At 47.3% G+C, this 14548-nt stretch overlaps 1 protein-coding gene across 1 annotated transcript; it reads left to right on the top strand.

Annotated features, from left to right (window-relative positions):
• Positions 1-1453: 1453 nt before the first annotated feature.
• On the top strand, positions 1454-5485 carry LOC149325869 (uncharacterized). Its single transcript, XM_089565125.1, has 3 exons — positions 1454-1994; positions 2091-2305; positions 4655-5485. Exons 1-3 carry the CDS (start codon positions 1522-1524, stop codon positions 5041-5043), a joined length of 1077 nt encoding a protein of 358 aa, XP_089421251.1. The 5' UTR covers positions 1454-1521; the 3' UTR covers positions 5044-5485.
• Positions 5486-14548: the final 9063 nt, after the last annotated feature.

Raw genomic sequence — 14548 nt, 5'->3', positions numbered from 1 at the left:
CGGTATGAGGAGACAAAGGTTCTTGGTAAAACTAAAGACAGGACAGCACGGATAGGCCTTGAAGCCCACCACATACAGAAACTTGGCAGCGAGTGCATCAGCCAAACTTTTTTATCTCTGTTCTAGGCTGAAATTGACGTTTTAATGACCTGTTGATTCGATGGGAAGGTAAACGGAAGTGTGATGCCCTTGCCTGCCCGCGCATGCGCTCGCGATTTGATGCTCTGACCCAACCCTTTTTTTTGTCATCTTTTCCACCACGATCCTTTGGCCTATAAAAGGTGTGGCTTTCGACGAATAAATCCAGTTGACAGTTAGCGCTTCTGTGTGTTTGCGCTATAACATTTCTACTTCAAGATGAACTACCAACTCGCCCAACAGGAAGTGTTAATGCACCGGTAAAGCTTGGTAGACTGTGCGCGAAGGTAAATTCCGAAGAGGCACCACGCAAGCGCTACCCCTTAAAACACCGTGACCCCTTTGTACCGAATGAAGTAGTGGTTGTGTACAATATCCCTTTGTCTTATCAGGCACACTGGAAGATGTTTTAACCCTACTGAAAAATCCGGTATGAATTTTAAACCGGAACCGCACACCTTTAGCATACCGTGTGCCGTGTTACCGTTACCGTTACCGGAGTACCGGGATCCCGACTGCGCATGCGCCGCCGTGTACCGTAAAAAACGCGCCCGAAAAGACTTTTAGCGTACCGTGCTCCTGTACCGTGTACCGTAGGCGTATTCGCCAACTGCAGCCTGTACAGCCACAAGGCTTGAAACCACGGTGAATTGATCACGGTGACTGAAGATTGTCACAACGGCTTACCTAAAAGGGATAATAAATCCTCTTATATGGCGTTATATGCCACTAAGCATCACGATTTGCAACCTAAAAGGGAAAATATGGGAAATAATGAAATTAAAAAAACAATAAAATTCCAGTGCAGAGAGCGGAGTCGAACGGCCGACCTTCCATACGCAACACGCGCCTCTAATCCACTGCGCCACAGCGGCGATGTCAAACCGTCGTTCTGAATGAATATTTATAACCAGCCTTAATGTGGCTGCTACCTGCCGGTGGGCGGCGCTGTCATCGCTGGCTGTACCGGCTGCATTTGGCGAACACGCGTACCGTAGGCTCAACCGGAGCGCACCCTCGTGGCGGAAGTAAGAAAGAACGGAAAATAAAAAGCACAACACAAATAATAATGTAAGATGTAATGACAAAAACGCCGCAAAAAGGAATCTTGTCTTATATGGTGAATTGTTTTATATATTTTTGAGATATGCACTAACAACAAACAAAATCGGCTTCAATAGTTATGTGAGTTACGTTCTCCCTCGGTCATCGTCATCAATCTACCTTCTCTCGAGTTTTTCTCGCATGGATGTTTTCTCGCGTGTTTTTGCTGGCATTTCATCATTTCGATGGTATTGCTGCTTGGTCGTGTGTTTTTAATCGTGCGTGTATTGTGTGTAGCGACCGCACTCGTGCGTGAAAGGTCAAGTCGCAGCTTTAAGCATGCCGTACAGCGTCCTTGACGACCTCCTCCTGCTCGACGCGCTGTCATGGGAGGAGATCGAGGACATTTACGCGTTGAATGCCGAAGAGGAGGAGGGGCGACGATCTCTGGGAGAATATGGCTTCATAAACTTGAAGAACATGCCGGGTCGCACATTTCGCGATCTGTTCAGGTTCGCGAAGCACGATATACGTGACCTCCTACGCTGCCTCAAGATGCCCGATGTGGTGGTGAGCGCGCAGCGGGTGCAGGTGCCAGGTGACGAGGCGCTCTGCATGCTCCTGCGGCGTTTTGCCTACCCTAATAGGCTCCTGGACTTGGAAATCCTTTTCGGACGGCACACATCAGTGATTTCAAGCATTGTGGGCAAAGTAATGGCTCACATCGAGTATTACTTTGCTCACTTGCTTGCGGACCTGACGACGCACCGCTGGTTGACCCTTTCCAGCCTCGATCTTCTCTCGCAGGTGAGGTGATTTTTCGTTTCTGGGAAAAGCGGGAGGTTCCTAACCACCGTCTTCTTTTCTGTCTATTGTTTTTCGTTTTTCGCAGGCTGTCCACGCAAAAGACACGCAGGCTGTCCACGCAGGCTGTCCACGCTAAAGAACTGTTGGGGCTTCATCGACGGGACGGCTCGGCGCATCTGCCGGCCGTCGGTGGACCAACAGGAATACTTTTCGGGACATAAAAGGTGCCATGTGCTGAAATATCAGGCAGTTATGGCTGCTAATGGCATCATCTGCCAACTTGACGAACCGTTTTGCGGACGACGCCACGATGCTGGTTAGTGTTTTTCCAGTTTCGCTCAGTCTTCGTGCGCAAAATGTAGTTACCCGAGACACGTTTAAAAATATTTATGACACGACTGGTTGGATATGTTGTTGGTTTTTACGTATATGTGAAGCGGGACTGCGCTACGGGAGGTTGATCGTCGGAGAGAGTTGGAGGCTTTCCAGCAGTCGTGAAATTCCTTTGAATGCAGCTGCTTGTTTGCAACCTCTGAATGTCTCATTACCTGAACACTGTCGTCTGCCATAACGGATGGCTGCTCTGCGAGCTCTTACTGCCTGATGGATCACTTCTTAAGCATCATCACGGTCCTATTTTCCCTTTGATTATTTCTGTGATTTATCTCATTCAGTGTGATGTCTTCAGCTATTTCAGTGTCGTTACAGTCTCACATGGCTACATTCAACGACTAATATTATGGCTTCAGTTTCATGAATCTTGGCTGTAAGGATGTTGCTACATACATATTTGAACACTTGCAGCCTGGATGATCTTGTATGGGAAGCAGTCCATGTCAAAGGTGATGTTTGTGCTAATTAAAAAGCAGTCTTCTCTTTGGCTCCATATTTTGTAGCCCTTGACTGTGTCTAGGTACTTAGCTAGTTAGCTAGCTCTTTTCTGTTTTTGGATCCAGTTTGGCTTGTTTGTTTTTTGGCTTCACATGCTTCTTTCTCAGTACCCAAACACACTCAGGTGGCTCAATGTTATTTCTGTGCTATATAGAGAGCTCTGGCTGCTTCAGCTCAGAGCGCTTTCTGTGTTTTTTTTCTAATCTGACTTGCAGTGGCAACTGCATTAGCCTGGAGTGCCTTACTTACACTTTATTTTATAAGAAGGCATGCCGTTATATCAAAAGATGTTTGGTTCAACCTTTCAGTACTCTGTTCCGATCTGGCATGTCAAGAAGAGTATGTTGATACTCTATGCCGTGCCTCGATACGTACTGGTTGCATTTTTTGGTTATGTGTATTAGCTACTATGCGGGTCTTGATTTCTGGTGCCATGGAAGGACTTCCACTATGTGTATATACTCGTCAAACTTGTGGGCACTGAGTGCACTGTGATGTCAAACGCCTATGTAGTGTGAAACACCTCTGCAGCGTCAAATGCCTCTCTGAACGGTCAAACAACTGGCAGTAAGACACGTTGCTGGGCAAGTTGGTGCACAATTTTAGAAGGTGTGTAAAAAAGGATGGCTTCATTTCTCAAGTCAGACGCCTCAATAACGAGACACATGGGAGCTAAAGAATTCTTTGTTAGAAGAGTTTGTTATAGGAGGAAGTAATTAACTGCATCTATGGCTGTCCTGATACAGTCTATGCTGAGAACGTGCAGAGTCGGAAGGTCCCAGAGGGACGCAGTAAACAGTTACAATCGTCAAGCGCCTGTTTTGTTTTACGGATTAGCACCACCCTTGGCTCTTCGGCCGATTTGAAGTCGCTGTCTGCTTGGTTGTCCTCGTGAGTCTCTCAGTTGTCTTTAATTGCTTTGTGACCTGTTAGCTGTGAGCAGATGAACACCCTGCCATTGAGTAAGGTGTACTCTTCGAGAAGCACTCTTGATTCTCTGTTGACATGCTTTGATAGGTGCCAAGCAATCCTTGGAGATGCGTGGCAGCACTGACAGCACTACAATTGTCGGCACAGTTGCTGACAACGTCATTAGTAGAGTTGTGAGCTGCAGTAAACCCAGCTCCTCGGTAGTAGTTACATACAGGGCTGTGTGACACGTGCCACTAGGCTGGTAGCCTAGCATTCACTTCCGTTGGGTCTTCAGCCATGTTGCAGAGGTGCCAGAGAATCCGGTGCACCAGTGATGTACTGCAAATGGCTTCCATAGACTGTATTATGCCTTGGTCGAGTGGCTGCAGCATGGTTGAGCAGTTCACCAGCATGAAAATCACATCTGCGTGCTCCAGAAACTGAATTTTGTTGCGTACTGAACAGCTGTCTGTCAACAGAGAGATCTTGCACTTTCAGATCAGTCACCTAGTGACAAGGAATTTCACCAACACTGCTCTTGCTAAAGGGCAGCAAAAAAACATGGTCAGTGTGGTACTCTGGTAATAGTAACCCAGCACATGGTGTGCTAAATTTTTCTACTTAAGGTAGACTTGAGCCATGTCTCTCCTAATTTTGTGGTACACATGTCAAGGTGGTAAGACAGGTGCATGGATAAAACGAAGAGTAATTTCTCGTGCCTTCATCTCATCTACATCGTCGACATTCACATGCAGTGCATCTAAGTGTACGTGCTGCTAGTAGTAGCATAGCACTTTTTTCATGTATGTTTATGCCCCTCCCCAAGTTTACTGTTTTACGAACACATTTCTCACAATTGCAGGTATTTTGCGGCAGACCATGCTGTACAATAACCTTGAAAAGCTTGTGCAAGGGCACAAGTATGTCATTTATGGAGACCCTGCGTATCCCCTTCGCCCTCTCCTGTTCAAGCCCTATGGAGGTTCAAATCTGCAGCCTGACGAGGCCCACTTCAATCGTGCCATGAGCACGGTACGACAAGCCGTGGAGTGGGGCTTTGGCAAGGTGGCTGGCGACTTTGCATTTGTAGATTACCACAAAAACCAGAGGCTTCATGTGCAGGCTTTAGGGCGCATGTACAAAGTCGCCACCCTCCTTGCCAACTGCCATACATGCCTGTATGGCAGCCAAGTGACAGATTTTTTTGATTTGGATGCTCCAGCACTTGATGAATATTTAGTGCCATTTTGAAGAGGTCACACCATTGATTTCCTCGAGGGTAAATTTGGATTATTAAATATATGTTCATCCTTGCATGCAAAACATGCTGCTAGAGCTGGGTGCTTGTTTTCCTGAATCAATTTCAGTAGGAGATATAGGAGATAAAGTGAGCCAGCTTCAGTCCTCAATGAAATTTGACCCTACGTGGAAACCTATGCATGTAACATTCATTATCTTTTCTCTAGCAGTGCTGTTTACGGATATGCATGCACTCAGTATGACTTGCATTATGCTAGCAGCGACTTCAGCGTGCTTTGTGCTATAGAGGAATTCCATGTTCTGTAAAAGACACTGCAGAAAGCCATTTTTTTTTTTGGCTGGCAGATACATGAATTTTATCCGTCGCAGCCCTTTTCATGTTGAGCCAGGAAATAGTGCAGAGCCAGACATTTAACCTTCACATGAAAGCATATCGACACCCTTGGAGAGCAAATAGGGAGGAGAAGCAAGAGTCTCGGACAACAGATTGCATTGCTCCAGATTTATGTTTTATTTATTTGCTTGAGGAGGGTGTCTATGAGATTGAGGTGAATTTTTTGCTGCTGCATCATTTCCTCCATCATGCGTGAATGTTGCGTTCTTTCTTCAGCAATTATTCTGCGCAATTCAGCGCGCTCAGTAGCCATTATGGCTTCGTTCTTTAATCTCTCTTCTGAGAGAATGCGGCGGAGTTCCGCCCTCTCTTCGGCTAAAATGCGGCGCTCTTCGGCCCTCTCTTCTGAGCGCATAATGCGCTCATTCTCTTTATTTTGAGCCGCAAGGTCCTGCTTCTGCTTTTTGAGGACAAGTCGCTGCTCCTCAAGGTCCAGGCGGCGGCTTTCGATGGTTCCGCGCCCCTGCAAATAATCCAAAGTCGCAGAACTCCTGTTCTGGAGTCCTGTATGAAAAAAACCCAAGGGAGTGGTGAATGCACCTCGCAGAGCTGAATTTGCAATTAAAAATATCGGGCAGTGCTTAGCATGTGAAATGTTGCTCTGCGCTAAGGTAGTGTTATGCATGCTGAAACAAATTCCAGCATCCATATTCGTCCTTTTAATTACTAATGCCATGTTCTGATGCATTGCACATAAAGGCTAATACTGACATGGTAAAGTATTTGCACATGCAAGTGTCATATGTGCCAGTGCAGGCCATAAGGGTTTTTCGGTAGAAGCGATCATGTAATCTTTCAAAAAATAGTCTGCTTACCTCGCAATGGCATCATGCGAACACCAGACGGTGTCTGGCATGAACCAGCAGTTGCTGGATGTAGAGGGCTGCGAACAGCAGCGATGCTGTCAGCTGGTGTTTCTGCGGAGGTGCCTGCTGCAACATCACTCCGCACTGGTGTATCAAGTGTAGTCCGACTACCCGGCAGATCTTGATCTTGGGTAGTCTCGCAGCTGGCATCGTCCGCATAGATGTTGAGCAGGATGTCCTGCGGGGATTGACTGGTGCTGGGGTCTGGAGTAATAAATTGTTATGTCAAGTACAGAGTGTCACATGGGCAGCATGTCATAATTCGTGCAACCTCATTTTGTTCTGCTTGCTTTGTACAAAATAAAATTGTGTTTGCAAGTCTGCACCAATTTATGCACCATCAGCAAGCACAGTGGCACAACAACTCCTGGTCTACACGTTCATCGTTATAGAAAAAACATGCATATTTTCTTAAGTGAAAAAATGGTGGATATGTCCATACGCAGGCAGTGACGTCATGATGGCAAAAAATGTTTTGTAATAAAATATAGCAAAGCAGACATTTCACTGGATTCAGATATATTGCAGCACAGTGAACAATTGAAATTGTAACAGTCGCAAATCAAAGGTATTAACAGCAGATTGCTTTTTATCCCATTGCTGCTGACACTGTAGCCTAATGTACTCGGGAACTGTTTGGTAACAAGGTGTCTAGAATGTAGAGGCTGGTTAAACGTATAACTAAGATTTTCTCTTACCTCTCGCTCGAGCTGACGCCCTGGCGTAAGACACAACTGTGGCTGCTCGCCTCTCTCTGTCTGCCTCCCTCTTGTCATTCTCGGCGGTGGCGGTGGCAGACGGAGGGCGCGGCCGCAGCTGCAACTCTTCGGGCGCCTTCGCCCTCTTGGCCGGTGCCTTCGGCTTGTAGCCATGGTCCCGCGCCAGGTCGGCGACTTCTTGTAACAGCTGGTCGCGGGTGTTGTACTCCTCTTCTGTTCCCGACCTGTTTAAATAAGAAAGACCGCTGTGACTTTCGAGTGTACTTCGTGAATTTCGAAGTATTACGCGATTAAGACGCGAGGAACACTTACCTCCTCAAATTCCTTCTGTCCTTCCGCAAGAAGTGCGTAAGGATCAGGTCGTGCCTTTCCCTGACGCTGCGCATGGTGAAGTTGCGGCCTGTGGACGTGTTCACGTTATTAACAACGTCCGACCACCTGGCAGCATCAGCGAAAGGCACGAACCGCAGCACTTCTTGCAGAAGCACGATGTCTATCGCTGGTGTGAAGCGATTGCGTTCACCACCCCCTTCAGGTCGCTGCGGCAGCGGGGCAGGCTGTGATGGTTGCGGGCACGCCATGGAGAAGCTGTAGAGAAGCTGTCAATTGCAAAGCGTGCTACTCTCCACGTGTTGTTGTGATTTTTGACTTGAAATGGATGCGACATCGTTTGGCTCACGACCAACCGAGTTGACGCTGGCAGGCTGCCAACACCAGTGCAGTACTTGACTATTCTAATAAAAAAAGATAGGATGTTTTTTTTTGTGGGGGGAAGAGGAGTTAGAAATTAAATATCAATGCAAAAAAAAAAGAAAAAAAAAATAGACCAGGCGCGGGTGTCGAACCACTTACCTTTCACCGGACAGCGGCGGGAGGCGAACGCTGTACGCCTCGGCTATATACGCTTTTTTTTTATATTTATTGCCTGACTTCGGCAAGAACCACAGTACACAAATACACTTACAGAGCGCAATGAGCAATAATTAACAACACTATCCGCCCGGGGGTGCGTGGCTTCATCATATTAAAACTCCTTAAGCGTCACCAAAGGCTCGACTCTTTCGAGCCACTCGGGAGCTTCAGGAGCAAGCTTCTGAACTTCAATATACTTATGCATGCACTCCCGAAAATAGATCCGTGCTGGCCGTGCATCAGTATCGCAATGATATCCTGCCATTCTGGAGCGCCAAATACAATGGAGGCCCATTAGCATAATGAGGTCGAATGGTGTCCCATCCTCACTCTCTACAGGCAAGTACCGAATACCATGAGCGTCGAGCGGAAATTCCTTTTTTAAAGTCCGTTGCAAGATGTCCCAAAAGTATACCCCCTCCCAACAGTGCAAAAAAAACGTGGTCTATTGTTTCTGGTTGTTTACAAATTAAACAATGTGATCCCCAAGGTAGAAATAACTGCTTCCTTTCCAAGAATTCCTTTACTGGTAGTGTTCCGGTATGTAATTTAAAGAAAAAAGTTTTTGCACTTGGCGGCACCTGCATCGCCTTCACACGCTTAAGTACGTCGCGTCCCTGGCCTCCATTGTATAAGGCCCTGTACATAGGTTGTGGAAGAACTACATCGCACAAATCTTTATACAACTTCTTCCTGCTAACAGAAGATAAATATTCATACGAAAATCGAACAGACAGGAATCGAACACTCGCGACAACCTCTCTAAAGTAACCAAAAATACGTCCCGAGAAACTTTCGGTTGTGACAACAAAGTCCGGCAGTGCATTTCCGAGCCGCCTCGGCTATATACGCAAGACTGAACGCAGTTGTTTGTATTTAAGCTTACTGTTGAAATTGCGGGTTACATCGTTTCAGCGCTCAGACTTTCATTTCAGCCCTAGAGAGCGAACTGGCCCTCCCAACTTGAGATTCCTTTTCTGCCTTGCGCAGACTACGCTTGCTCAACCTACACAGGCATATTTCGGCGCTTTCGGGGTGAGAGCACTGGCGTCCGATCATCCCAACGCCCAGAATCGGAGCCCGCTTACTCGTTCAGAAATTTCTCACGTTAGTGCACAATGCAATAACTGAAATAATTTAAGCAAGCGAAAGTAAACAGGACATAATATACTGCTCAGGTCGCGTCACTTGGCCAACTGGGTGTGCGAGTCTTCGCTGAAGCGCTAATTGTGGGCTACTCGCTTGATATGCCGCCGCGCTATGCTCGCCATCGGCGACTTTTTCACGCAAAATCATCACAAGCAGCAGTAGCAGCTTCGAACCGAGATTAGGGCACTGTTTATCGGAAATATGATCAATAATGGCCATTGAAGGGAGAGAGACAGCACAAAACGCTAATTTCTAGTACTAAAATCAAGGCGCAAGCTGTCGGCCATTACGTTATCACGGTAAGAAGCGCGTCCCGGTACCGTGGTCGCCTACGGTAAAAGTCGCGCATGCGCAGTCGTGTCCCCGGTACTCCGGTAACGGTAACGGTAACACGGTACACGGTATGCTAAAGGTGTCTATTGTACAGGATTTGCGATACCGGATTACCGGAATATCCTGTATAAAACAGGACAGTCCTGTATAATACAGGACTCTCCTGTTTTGTACAGGATACTCAGGTAATCCGGTATCGCAAATCCTGTACAATAACCCGGTATGCGGTTCCGGTTTAAAATTCATACCGGCATACAGGACAGTCCTGTATTCTACAGGCTAGGCCCGTATTATACAGGAGGGCCCTGTATCACACGACAAAGGCAGGAATAAAATGCTTCAAATATATCCTTTTTGGACTAAATCTGCCCAAAAACTGGGGCCATAAGTGTACATGCCAAATGCTGCAATATACAGAGCCTCAGAAACTGGTAATCTGCGATTATCAGCGACTCGTATTGCAGTCGATGTGCAATTGTGTTATTTGCTCCCAGCTTTTACCAAGTATTGGTAGCTTGGTGAGTATTATAATGCATCAAGAACTCCAAAAGATGTTTATTTTTTTTTCGCATGTCTTGAACCAGCTCACTGAGGTAATAATTTAACTCTTTGCGACGATCTACCGGCGCTGGGGTCTCTACAGGGTGCTGGCCAATGAAGTAGTCAAAAGCACCTGCTGAAAAGTAAATAAGATTGGTAGTACATAATGCCCCCAGCTTATCATTTAATTGGGCACTGACACACAACATAATGCATTGAGAACTGTGACATGCAACTTACGGCCATTATTACTTTATTCATTGCGCAAATGCATAGAATCGCTTCAATTACCTAAATATATTGAGCATTCTTTAGCCAAATCACTACGCACACTAAATATAGTCGAAACGTTGAATCAAGATGCAAGAATATATCTCGTTAGCGTATGTATGCTCTCTGCAAAATTCGATGATATTCATAGGCATATTTATTTAACCATGACATGAACGCCCGCCCTGAACTTGAAAATTTGTATCTTTCAACCACACAAGAACACTGCCTGGTACATAAGAGAAAAAGATATATTTACAGATACCAGCAGTCTAGGGCAAACATCGCGTCCCATGAATTTTAGAACCGCATCTTGTCCATATTTTAGCACCGTGATAAATTATTAGACTTCAACGATTGCTTCGATGCGCAGACACAACGTACAGTACCTTAGAATCTCGCACAGTCCGTATGTCGACGTCGTTGCGGCGAACAGCACGCTCCCACGTAATCCTACGTGAGTCTTTTGGGAACGAAAACACAAGCACTTTTGGTCCGTTGTCATAGTTTACTCTACAGTTGGGCACGCAGCAGCGACCCATTGCTTCAACAGCAGGTCACGACACGCAAAGATTTAGGTATCACGATGACAAGCAATTTCCTAGCCAGCACTCACGAACGCAACAGCAATAAAACGCAGCAGCGCACGCTGACATGTCCGGCTACACGACTACGGATGGGTGCAGAACTGGTTGAGGGAAGAAAGGAGACGTCTCAGTGTCGGAGGAATGCGGAGGGGTCAACGGCCAAAGTGGCTGACGTCAGAGCGGGGGGAAAGGAAAGCGCGCAGGCCTTGAGAATTCTCAGACCCAGGAAAAGCAGAGAAGGCAGTGATGAGAGAAAAAAAAAGCTTTAAAAAAAATTGCGAAGAGACGGGTTACTCGTGTAAGGTTTCTACAGGTGGTTTTTGTTTTTATTTTGTTCTCTCGAGCGCTGTATCTTTTAGCTAGCACGAAGCGTCGCCCTTAAGGGAACACCCAAGCTGCCGGCTCCGTTGAATTAACCTTTTCTTCGTCGATAGAAATGTTCTGGGCGATTTGTGATTAGTATGTCTTCCTGATGGAGTGAAGGGTGGGGCCGCTCGCGATGGCGCTTGGACAAGTTGCGTTATCAATGGACTATCACTTGATGAAGAAGAAGTGCAAAGAATTCCTGCACGAAAACCAAGAATTTTATTTTTTCACCGATGCGTCGCTACAGACTGCCGCTAGCGAACATTAAGAAAGCTGCTGCAATGAACGCGACAGTAACAAACCTTTTGGAGCCTCTGGCGCAGTCACCGGAGGCTCGCCATGTTTATCAGCCAGTCGTGAAGTTCTGCACTGTGAAACCCAGAGTAATCTGCGCAGGACTTACGAAGACTGCTGGCGGATGTATACTAGCCGTTTTCCCGCACACAGCAGCCCTGGATTTGTCAGGGTGCTGCACGGGAAGCCAATATGGCGGTTGCGCTCCATTCACCTTCATGCAGCCCCCGCCTTTCATACACAAACTGCATGTTTTGCCACGCTTAGCCCTTTTCTTTTCCTAACCCTTTCAACAAAACCGTGTATGTGTTGATTATCGCACTTATGCGCACGCTTACCCCCCCCCCCCCTTCCCCTTAAAAATATCTGCTGGCGTACAACAGTCAATCTGCAGACCAAGCACCAAAACCGCAGCACATATCGCTCTGAATACAGGCTGGTATGTCCGGTTTGAGCTCCGTACCGGACTAGTCTGTCCGATTTGAGCTCCGTACCGGACTGGTCTGTCCGGTTTGAGCTTCGAACCGGGAATGGACTGTCCGGTATGAGCTCCGTACCGGAGCGGTCTGTCCGGTTTGGGATCAATACCGGACCGGTATGAACCGGTATAGCGATCAAACCGGACGGGTCTCGCCGGTATGAGAGTGATACCGGACCGGTATGAAACCGATATGTTCCGGTAAAATCCGGTTTGCCGCGATACCGGATTTTTCAATAGGGGAACGCTTGCTTGAGCGTCATAACGGCCGCACAGAGAAGCCATAAAAGGCAACCTATCTGAGCACTGCACAGGGGTACGAGATTGCACTCCTAAGTTTCTCGATGCAGGTTTCGTTATTTAAGAAACAGATTCACACAGCGCAAACGGAACGAGGACAAGAAGTGACACGAAACGCAGGACGGGCGCTGACTACAAAAGAGCTGGTAGTCAGCACCCGTCCTGCGTTTCGTGTCACTTCTTGTCCTCGTTCCGTTTCGCTGTGTGAATCGGTTTCTTAAACCATGAACCAACTAGCCCACACCAGAATCCTCCTATGTTTTGTTATTAAGCATAAAGATAAGGACATAAGATAAATCGTTGAAGATTTCCTAATCAGAAAACCACGTGAGGTATGTGTGAGCAACCCCTCTGTATCTTTGACAGGAAAAGAACTTCTATATTTGATTGAGTCGGTGAATCGATAGCGACACAGCTATCGTCAAAGAGACATGGGTGTATTTGTGTGCCTGATAACTGTTTTTCTTGCATCTAGCTATCAAAGGCCACTCGTGCAATAAACTACAGTTGAAGTAAGCGCCTTGTCCATTGTGGCTGTTCACTCCTCTCATCGTCTCTTGCGATTTGTATCATCGAGTCATATGCTATACGGTCGCTTGTGGCGTCACTGTTTACATCAGCGCGGTTTCGCGCGCCAGACATGGGTTTAAGCGGAGATAAACCACGACTATTTCTTTCTTTCGGATATTCATAAACCCATTTATGGCGGCATTCAGCACTGAGGATAAACTGAGGAAGCAGAGCGCTTTACTCCCTTATTCTCGGTTACTACAGATCCGTATAATAGGTGATAGCTTCCTGAGCATCATTTCATTGACTCTGAACGAACTGCAGAAATTATTCCTTGATATCTTTTTTTGACACTCTTGTCCCTTTGACAGCCAGGCGGCGGGTATCTTTCACCCTTTTACTAAGCTAGCGAATCTGTATTCCTTTCGGATCATCTGTACCTCTATGCCGGGCCATTGATTCCACGGGACACGTCCAACAAGAATATCAAGCTTTTGTCCACGTTTCGACTTTGGTTCTATATAGGTGTTCCTAGTGCGAAAGAGCTGTTAGCTTTCTACCCGCAAAATCAAGAGGAGGATGTGAAGCCTCTGAGAGAGTCACTAAACGAAAGCAAATGTGCATAGCTTACTCCCATTGTAAGAGGACACCACTCGTTTGACTTCGAAGTACACGGCTGTAAGGAGATAGCGCCACCCAGCGGCGTTCGTGAGGAGAAGAAGACAAAGCACGAGGAGCGCGTGCGGAGGGGAACGCGGGGCAGGTCGAAGAGGATTACGGGGCAGAGAAGAGAAGAGCGCGGTGGGCGACGGACGTGGACGAGTTCTGCTGGCTCCCCGAGTTCCGGGCTTGGGCCTTAGCCGCAGACGTCCGGGCCACCAGCCCTGGACTTCCATCGTCGAGAGCCTCAACCACCAGGCTCAGGCGCTACTCTTCTCCGTCCATCCGTCAGCTGCTCTACATAGGCCGCTTCGGGCGCCTACGTGACTTTTCCGGGATACCAGACCTGGAAACCGTGCCGGGAGCCCACGAACGCTGACGCTGCGGTAGCGTTGCGTCGACGTTGGAACGCCAAGAGACTCCTTGACTGCCCGACACCCGGCCAGTCCTCTCCGCTCGTTGCTCGAATAAGACAAGTAGTGTGACTTTCCTCTTTGACTCTTTTTTCTGCATTTTTCGTAAGCACCTTGTTCTGTTTCCCCGTGTGTTTTTCCCGTGTGTTGTTGCGTTGTTCTCATGTTCCTTTTCTTTTTTTCTCGCTCATATTGAAATTGGTTTCCTTTTTGATAAAATCCGCCTCGTTTATTGTTTGTAAATTTGTGTTTGTTTAAAATAAGACCTGCAATCACACAGAGTCCTCACAAATTTGGCGTCCACTACGACAGGACGAGGTCGGTTTTTATTTATTTGCCTGTTGTGTTAATTTAGGTACAATATGAGCGCTTCAGATTTGGTTGCTTTAGGCGAGCGCATGGGCTTGTGCGGCGCGGAGTTACGAGCGTGGGTGGAGGACGAGCTTCGTAAGGCACAGGAAGAGAGAGCCGCTGAGCGTGAAGCTGCGAAGCAGAAATTGGAATTAGAGGCACGGAATTTAGAGGCTGAGCGAGAGGCTGCGAAGGAACGCTTGGAGTTAGAGGCGCGGAACTTGCAGCTACAAATAAGGCTCATGGAGGGTGGCGCAAATCCTCCGAGTGACCGTGGAGAGCGTAGCGTCTCATCGACCAGCTCCATTAACCCGCACAGCCTCATACCACAGTTCAATGAAGCGCGGGATGACC

This window comes from Amblyomma mixtum, chromosome 10 (genome assembly GCF_055824585.1).
Source record: "Amblyomma mixtum isolate Tamu chromosome 10, ASM5582458v1, whole genome shotgun sequence".
NCBI lineage: Eukaryota > Metazoa > Arthropoda > Arachnida > Ixodida > Ixodidae > Amblyomma > Amblyomma mixtum.
This window is presented reverse-complemented; position numbering and strand designations above follow the sequence as displayed.